The following is an 8,424-nucleotide window of genomic DNA, read 5'->3' as shown; positions in this document are numbered from 1 at the left end:
ACTTCAGGGTGAGAGCTCCAACTTTAAACCAAGCTGCCGTGAACGTAAGTAACAATTTTACATGACTTTTATTTAATAAAACCACATATTTACAATTGAAAAAGCCCTAGTTTGATACACGTTACTAAATAAAATTAAAGGTTAACTGTACAAGCAATTAAAACATGATATGTAGAGCAAGTGTTATCAGGGGTTTTCTATCAGCAAACTATTTAAAATAGTCAAAAACTGAGCAGTTAAAAAGTACCCTTTAAAGTGAACGTTTCTCCAGATGGGATTTCAATGACTGGTGGGGACACAGCATCCGACTCTGATGTGCCAGCTGCACAGAGGTCCCAAACCTGAAGTCTCACATCCTGAAAATCAATGGCACGGGAAGTGGAGAGGGCAGGCTTCCAGGGGCTGCACTTCAATTTCTGCTTCCAGTTTTCCTAAACGAGAAGGTCACGCAGAGAAGCACAGCCCTGTGCTGCGGAAAGGTGCGAAGTGACCCTAGACTTGGACTTAGAACTTCCCGGCCTCTGAAGTGGACGCATCAAACCAGCAAGAGCTTGTGTGGTCCCTGGACAGGTCAGGAAAACCTCCTTTGAACTAAAGATGTGGAAGTATTCCAGATTGGCCTGGAATCCCGTTTAAAAATGTAATGCATATATGGTGCTATCCGAAGAGATTTATGTCAAACTGTCTGACAATAATGTTGAGGGCTGGGGTCTGACTACACATGAAGTTGAGCAAACGCATTCTCAATAACTTGCCCACGCCCCCTGCTGCATCGCTTTCTGTCACCACTTAAGGAACATCTTTATGTACAGTAAGAAAATATATACATCTTTCAAGAACAGAAAGCCCATGTCATGGAACAAAACCAAGTACATCCGTGAGGAACGGCGTGACAGGGCTCGCGGCCCATTTCCCAGGCCGGGCTCAGCCTGGGTTATACTCAGCCGCGTGAAGTCAGGGAACGGCTGTGTCTGGAAGGCTGCCAAGAGCTGGGTGGAGACAGAACACCTCCTCCAAGAGGTCAGGCAAGTCAGCGTTCAAAGGCTGAGGCAGACAGTGTACGCAAGATGCTCTGCAACCTCCCTGGAGAGTTCAGCCAGGAACACGAGGGAAAAAATGACACACGGAACAGAGCTGGGACGGGGGGCATGAGGATGGCCACTGGCTCGGCACCTTGCTTTGTACCTGAAGTGTCATCGGCGGATATGGCAGATATAGAAAACCTATAAAAATAATGCTGTAGTTAGGCTCTACCCCAACCCGCGTCTCCCTGCCGCACGCTATGCTCTCAGAGCCGAGGGCGCTCCCGACATCAGGAACCAGGTCAGCTGGGGGCACTCCCTGGGGGTGGGACAGATGGCTGAGAAGGGCTGCAGGGCAGCAGGTGCCCTTGAACCTGGCCTACTGAGCGCGCCAGAGACCAACATGCCAACGCGTTAGCATGGAACCGGTTTCCATGGAGACTGGCCTGTCCTTTGGACCCTTCTGTGCCAAAACTCTTCATGTCTTTGAATTTGGATAACCAAAGTTCTCAATACAAAGTTCTCCAAATTAGTCAAGGAAAAGCTAGAACAAAAAAGTTGCTCACGAACTTGGGGAAAACCAGCTATGCGTGGGAAAGGCTACCAGCACGGATACTGAGAATCCTGACAAGACGTGCGGGCTGCTGGATCCTCAGTCCTTACAACCGTCCGTCTGTAAGTCAAATGCGTGAGGCGGGATCACCGCACGCAGGACTGCACCTGCCGTTTAGGGGACAAGGGGAGTGTGCTGGCAGAGCAAGGGAGCAGCCCCCGACCCCGCCGTGCTGCGCCGGCCTCCACAGGAGCCAGGAGGGTGCACGAGGGGGTGGGTCTGAACACCCTCTTGCCTCCCCTCCGGCTCAGAGAGGCCACCGCCATCTGTTTCCCACTAGCGTGAAGCCCTTCTCAACTGTCGCAGCGTCTCCGTGCGCACCTCCTCCTGCTTGGACCCGTCGCCACTGCTGGACAAACGTGGGCGCAGCCTCTGGGACAGCAGGGATCCCACTGCAACCTAAGCATGCACTGTCAGCCCTCCTGCTGGAATTCTGTCAAGGCAACGTGGTAGAAGGTCAACCTGAAGGTCAGATCGTGTCCCGGGGAGCCCATGCGCACTCGTCAGCGGCTGTCCTGTGAGAACCCATTTTCCCGTAATGTTATCTTTGGTAGTTGGGCTTTAGAAACATGACCTGCGGCCCTCGAAAGATTATCTCGGTAACTAAATCAGTAATCCCTTTCTGACGAACATATGAGCCAATAACATCTCTGAGGTTTCCCAAATAACATTTCTCATGCACCCTGGCTATGAAAAATTGTAATGTACTTTCCATTAGTTGACATAAAAGCATTACAATTTAATTAACTTTTGCTGAAATGAGGGGAGGGGATTAGCCACTGCCCTATTTTTAAACCATGCAGAATATGCAGTGGTTGGCCATGGCCATCATTCCACCGAGCTTCTTAAGGCTTAGCCTTGGTTTAATTCTTTTAAAACTTTTTTTGTTTGTTTTGTTTTTGTTTAAGGCCAACTCCAGCATTAGGAATCAAACGTGAAAACAGCCCCTGTTCTTCGGAGCTGCCAGTGTGTCCGCCTGTAACAACACAGGTGCCACTTGGAGAACTGCTTCAGTGCCGAGCGCAAGTCCACCTGCCGCCTCAGTGTCTGAGAGATGGGCTTCCTTTCTCCATCTCCCGGCTGTCCTTCTGCAAGGCGGTCAGTACCTGGGAATCACAGGAACACATCGGTGGGTGATCTGCAACACACACTGAACACAGGTCCTGACAGCCTCCTGTCACCTGCCACCTCTCTGGTCCGTCTGCCACGCCTGCATCCAGACCCACCCTTCAGCATGGAAATCCGAGCACGCCGCCGCCGGGCTAACGTCCACGACCACTTCCCACCAGCCAGCAGGTACCAATGGCGAGGCAGGGCTACGGGGCCCTGTTCCTTCCACAGTCTGGCTCCAGCCCCCGCCCGCCCCACTCTAGAATGCCAACATCCTCTGGGGCCTTCTCACGCAGCTGCCCCCGCTGCCCCGCCCCTCTCTCTCCACCAGCAAATGGTGCATCCTTCTAAGGCCTAGGAGACATCAGCTCCTCGCACGCCTTCCTGGGAGTTCCCAAGGCCACTGAGCTCATTCAACTGGGTGCTCAGCTCTTAGTTAACACCTTTGTTTTTAAAAACATGACATTCCACTCTGATTGCTTTATAACAGTCGTGACGTAACAATAGGCCCCATTTATCGCACGCCCACTCTAGCCAAGCAGGGCCCTCACCAGGCACCTCCAGCACAGCAGCTGTTTAATCCACACAACACTGTAAGTCACCTGAGCAACAGACGCTCATACAAGTGACCTGCTAAAAGCCAAACAGCTCATATGGACTCAAACCCAGATCTGTCTGATTTCGAACCCAAGGGACTCTCTGTAGCAGCTGTGCTAAACTACTTGGGCCAGGCACTATGCCACTTTAACTGAATTACAAAGTACACGGGGTAAAGCAGAAACATCTTCTGTGCGTTTCAAATAAATTACGCAGAAGGGCTAAAGGTAGAGAAAAGTCCCTCTCTCTACCTCTAAGTAAGTGACACTTTCAGCTAAACATAAACCTTTAACTGTTTTGTGAAGCTCACCAGGATCTTAACCTTAAGCACAGTGTTTAAGAGAAACGTGCATAAAGCACAGTTCCCGTGGGACCTGGAACTAAATAGCCTCGCTGGTGCCTACCATCAGGCTAACTCCTATTACTGTCCCACCGTTAGACAATGTCCTACTATTTAATAACCTTTGACCTGGTTTTAACCAATAATTTTCACCTAAAATGCAAGGAGCAAAATGACAGATCTGGATTCAGTCCTTCTCCCTTCGCGTGTCTCTGTGGGTATGCAGGCCAGGGTGGGGATAGAGGGAAGGACCAGTGAAATACTGGGAGGGCCAAAAAGTTCCTTCGGGTTTTTCCGTAATCTTACGGAAAAATACTAATACTAATTAAGGATTTCAAGATGCAGCCCCGGGGGCTTCCCTGGTGGCGCAGTGGTTGAGAGTCCGCCTGCCGATGCAGGGGACTGCCCCCCAAAAAAAAAAAAAAAAAAAAAAAAAAAAAAAGATGCAGCCCCGTATTTTCATTCTGCGTTAATCAGAGAAAGGCTCTTCCCTCTCGCCAGACCCCTGGTAATTACACAGCCAGTCCCGCTCACACATAAGCTGAGCTGTCTTAATGGCTTTGCTGAGCCACAGTTCACACACCACACAATTCATCCACTTAAAGTACACAGCTCAGTGGCTTTGAGCATATCCGTAGATACGTGCGACCCTCACCACAGTCAATTTTAGAACATTTTCATCACCCCATCCTCCAGCTATCACAGCCCTGCCCCCCACCTCGCCCATTCCCTTGGCAACCACTAATCTACTTCCTGTCTCTACAGATTTCCCTTTCTGAAATTGCATATGAGTGGAACCACATAGTATGTGGTCTTCAGTGTCTGGCTTTGTCACTTAACATAATGTTTTGAAGGTGCATCCATGTTGTAGCACGAGTCAGTACTTCATTCCTTTTTATAAACTGAACATATTTATTTCAGAAATGCAACTCATGTCACACGAAGCACAAAATAGTGGCCACCCCGCCCTGTAAAAGCAGGGGAGCATTTCACAGTACCACCCAAGGGCCCACTATAGCAGCTGTCACCTGTCAGCTTCCCAAAAGACCCAGATAGGAAGGAAGACCACCAGCCAGAGAGCATCATGTAACAGGACAGGGAGGTGAGGAAGGACTAGCCGCGAGGCAGACCAAAGGGCCCAGGTGAGAGGGGAACCTCTCTCTGGTTAATAAGTAAACAGGAACTGAACTGTACACTTTTAAAAAGGTGAATTTTATGGTATGTAAATTAATAAAGCTGTTATAAAAATAAAGAGGCTGCTAACTAAGATCAGAGGGAGAGAGTCTTATCACCTATGAAGTAATCTGGCCAAACATAAAAACTGACTGAGCCTTCAGATCTGTCAATTTACAGGATATACAGAGTAGAAGGACCACGTTAAACACCACCACAGGGGACTTCCCTGGTGGTCCAGCAGTTAAGACTCTGCGCTTTCACCGCGGGGGGCGCAGGTTCAATCCCTGATCGGTGAACTAAGATCCCGCGTGCTATGTGGCAGGCATGAATGAATGAATAAATTTTAAAAACACCACAGGGATAGAACCAGCAAAATCCAGATAGTGGGAACTGCTATGGGACAAATGACCTCGTTTCCTCAATAAATAAAGGGGGAAGGGAGAAGTGGAAAGGTGGGTAGCCTATACACACACAAAAAAAAGACTTAAAAGACCTTTCAACCAACTGCAATGTGTAGATCTTATTTGGATCTTGACTTAAGCAAACTATAAAGCTACTGCTGACATCTGAAAACAGAAATCTGAAACTGGAGATTTGACAGGCACATGGGGGTTCGTTATTCTATTTTATTCTATTTTTGAATGTACTTAAAATCTACTAATAAAAAAGATTAATCAGGAACAAGCATTGTATGGCATACTTGAGCAAGTGCAAGCCTCCCCTAGGACCTGATGCTCAGGCAGACTGAGCATACGCTGAGTCAGGAAGCAAGGTTTTATTTTTTCCCTTTCGGAATGATCAAGACTAGAACCAGACAACAACAGCCAATCCCACAGGGGACAAAACCTAAGAGGGGTGTCCAGAGGAGAAGAGAGGAACCTAGAAGAAGCAGGCCCAGGGTGGACGCGCTCCCGCGCTATCGGCTCAGCTGCTCCGCTAACAGCTGCTAGAGCCGGAGCAACAAATCCCCACATCCAGGGAAGCCCTCCTCCCGCCCTCCCCCTCCTCCCCCCACCCTTCTCTTCCTCTGCAACTGCTGAGAACACACAGTTCACCTCTCTGGGCCTCCCTTGTTTATCCGTGAGATGGAGACAAGTTAGTTCCCTTTGTTTACTGTCTCTGACATTTAAAAAAGGGGGGGGAAGGCTTGTTTTACAAAACACTATCTGACACGCAGAGAGTACTGGGACGGCAAACCAGAAGTTCTGACCTCCCAGTGCCACTGAAGAATGGGTGGGAAGGCTTTTATTCTCCAGCCCCTTCTTCTGGCAGAGACCCAGAGAGGAAGCGCCTGCCCAAGACCCCCCTGTGGCAGAGCCGAGCCTCAAGCCCAGGTCACCTCACTTCCAGCCCAAGAACTACTCCAGAGAGGGCTGTTTCCTCAAAGGGCACTCGGCATAGCTCACTTCCTGAATCAGACCACTGAGCCGTCACTCTACGGAGTAGAGAACAAAGGACCCGCTTACCTGAGCCCACTTCTTGTTTCGACTTTGCATCTGAACTGTAGCTATGGAAGCAAAAAGCTCCTCTGCAGGCAAGTCCTCGGGCAGCCGCGTTAGGAACTGAGCTATGTGAATGAAGTCCATGTGGGTCAGGATGTCCTCGAACAGCTTCAGGAGGCCCAGGGCCGTGCGGAACAGAAACTGCTCCCCGTCACGACAGAACACATCCCACACACGACAGGCCAGATCCAGGGGCAAAGATTTGCTATATAAAGTAAAGATCCTGGAAAAAAAGTTTGAGTTGTTCACATTCTGGATGGCACAAAGAAAGAGCTCTGAATTCAGGTTGAATCCATTAAAATGCTCCCTGAGTTAGTCACTTTCATACTTACACTGCGGCGGGGCGGGGGGGGAGGTGGAGAAGCCCTAAGCCTGCATTAACTCTGACGGTCAATTTAAACATTTTATAGAACAGCATTATCAGGGAGCTTCCCGGGTGGTGCAGGGGTTAAGACTCCGTGCTCCCAATACAGGGGGCCTGGGTTCGACCCCTGGTCAGGGAACCAAATCCCACATGCATGCCGCAACTAAGGAGCCCCTGAGCCACAACGAAGGGGCCCTCCTGCCTCAACTAAGACCTGGCGCAACCAAATAAATAAATGAAAAACAAAAACCAAAAAACAGCTTTATCAGCTTTCACAGAGAATCTCAAACAGCGTACAGTTTCTGAATTAGACATCAATTACTTCTACGTACAACACATATTTACCATGCACCTACTGTGTGCTTATTACTCTGAGGTAAGTGCCAGATATAAGGTTAATAAGGCAGACAGAGCTTAGAGTCTGGTGGGGAGTAAAAACAGTACACGGAAATGTATAATTCAGGGACTTCCCTGGCCGTCCAGTGGTTAAGACTCCACGCCTCCACTGCAGGGGGCACAGGATCGACCCCTGGTCAGGGAACTAAGATCCTACGTGCCACGCAGTGTGGCCACAAAAAATACACACACACACACACACACACACACACACACACACAATTCAGCATACACAAGTACCCATTACTTCTGAAGAGAACCATACACTTTTCTCCCAGTAGGGGTCAGCAAAGGAACAGAGTAAATTCCTCCAAATAAATTTGACCGTGGATTACAAGAAATTGATCTTATATTTAGCAATGCAAACCATCAGATGAAAAAAGTAAGTGAAACACAGATATGTACTCCCTTAGAAAACTGGGATGATCACAAATCAAACTACCAAACAAATACAGTCTTAGGTGAGCAAATAGGTCTAATCATCTCTACCCTGGACTTGGGCCTATGTCACAAAGCAAGGCGAGTCCAGGGTGAGATGCAGGCCAAGCTGATTCTCTGTGAATCCGCCCTCCTCCCGCAGCTGTGAGACGCAGCCCGGGTGCCATCTCCGGGTGCTTCCTGACCCCCACCCGCTCCGGGCCCCGCTCTGCCCCTGTGCTTTGACCGCGAGCTGTTTGCTCCTGTCCTCCCCACAGACACTGCCCAAGAGCAGGGACCCCACCCACTGCATCTCCACCCGCAGCACCTGGTGATCTCTGCCTAGGAAGTGTGTCCACAAACTCCCAGCCACTTCAGGACGGCACAGGTGTTAGTGGTTCTCACTGCCTTCTTCCCAGTATTAGTCCTCATCACAAGTGGGGACGTTCTCTAGCCCTCCTGGAAAATCACTTGTCCACAGGTTTCAGTATTTCCTCAGTGCCCATGCTGACTCGAGACCCACAGGGCCTGTGAAGGCAGCTGAGCTCAGGTGCTGGACTCAGACGGCAGGGCTGCCTTGGTCAGGAGGTAGTGTCACCAGGCCTTTAACAGCAGGACTCACTCTCCTACAACAGATCCTACCAGAAACATTACACCAGGACCTCGCTGGTGGTCCAGCGGTGAAGAATCCTCCTTATAATGTAGAGAACGCGGGCTCGATCCCTGGTCAGGGAACTAAGATCTCACATGCTGCGGGTCAACTAAGCCCGCGTGTGGCAACTACTGAGCCTGCACGCCTCAACAAGAGCCCGCGAGCCGCAACTAAGACACGACGGGGCCAAAAGTAATGAATAAAGTAAATAAATAATAAACCTTAAAAAAAAATA

General features: G+C 49.6%; 1 protein-coding gene across 11 annotated transcripts in view; it reads right to left on the bottom strand.

Annotated features, from left to right (window-relative positions):
- Positions 1-49: 49 nt before the first annotated feature.
- The window catches only part of TBC1D14 (TBC1 domain family member 14), a 102,958-nt gene continuing 94,583 nt past the window's right edge, over positions 50-8,424 (bottom strand). For 10 of the 11 annotated variants that reach the window (XM_024745199.1, XM_024745194.1, XM_024745195.1 and 7 more), the window contains 2 exons: positions 6,325-6,583; positions 50-2,741 (listed from right to left, as the gene is read on the bottom strand). In XM_024745199.1, coding sequence (XP_024600967.1) covers positions 2,676-2,741; positions 6,325-6,583 — 325 coding nt within the window. In that variant the 3' untranslated portion in view covers positions 50-2,675. The remainder of the gene's footprint in view (positions 2,742-6,324; positions 6,584-8,424) is intronic. The other variant, XR_003003313.1, reaches the window with a different exon arrangement.

Source organism: Neophocaena asiaeorientalis, unplaced genomic scaffold, assembly GCF_003031525.2.
Source record: "Neophocaena asiaeorientalis asiaeorientalis breed wild unplaced genomic scaffold, Neophocaena_asiaeorientalis_V1.1 scaffold65, whole genome shotgun sequence".
Classification (NCBI taxonomy): domain Eukaryota; kingdom Metazoa; phylum Chordata; class Mammalia; order Artiodactyla; family Phocoenidae; genus Neophocaena; species Neophocaena asiaeorientalis.
This window is presented reverse-complemented; position numbering and strand designations above follow the sequence as displayed.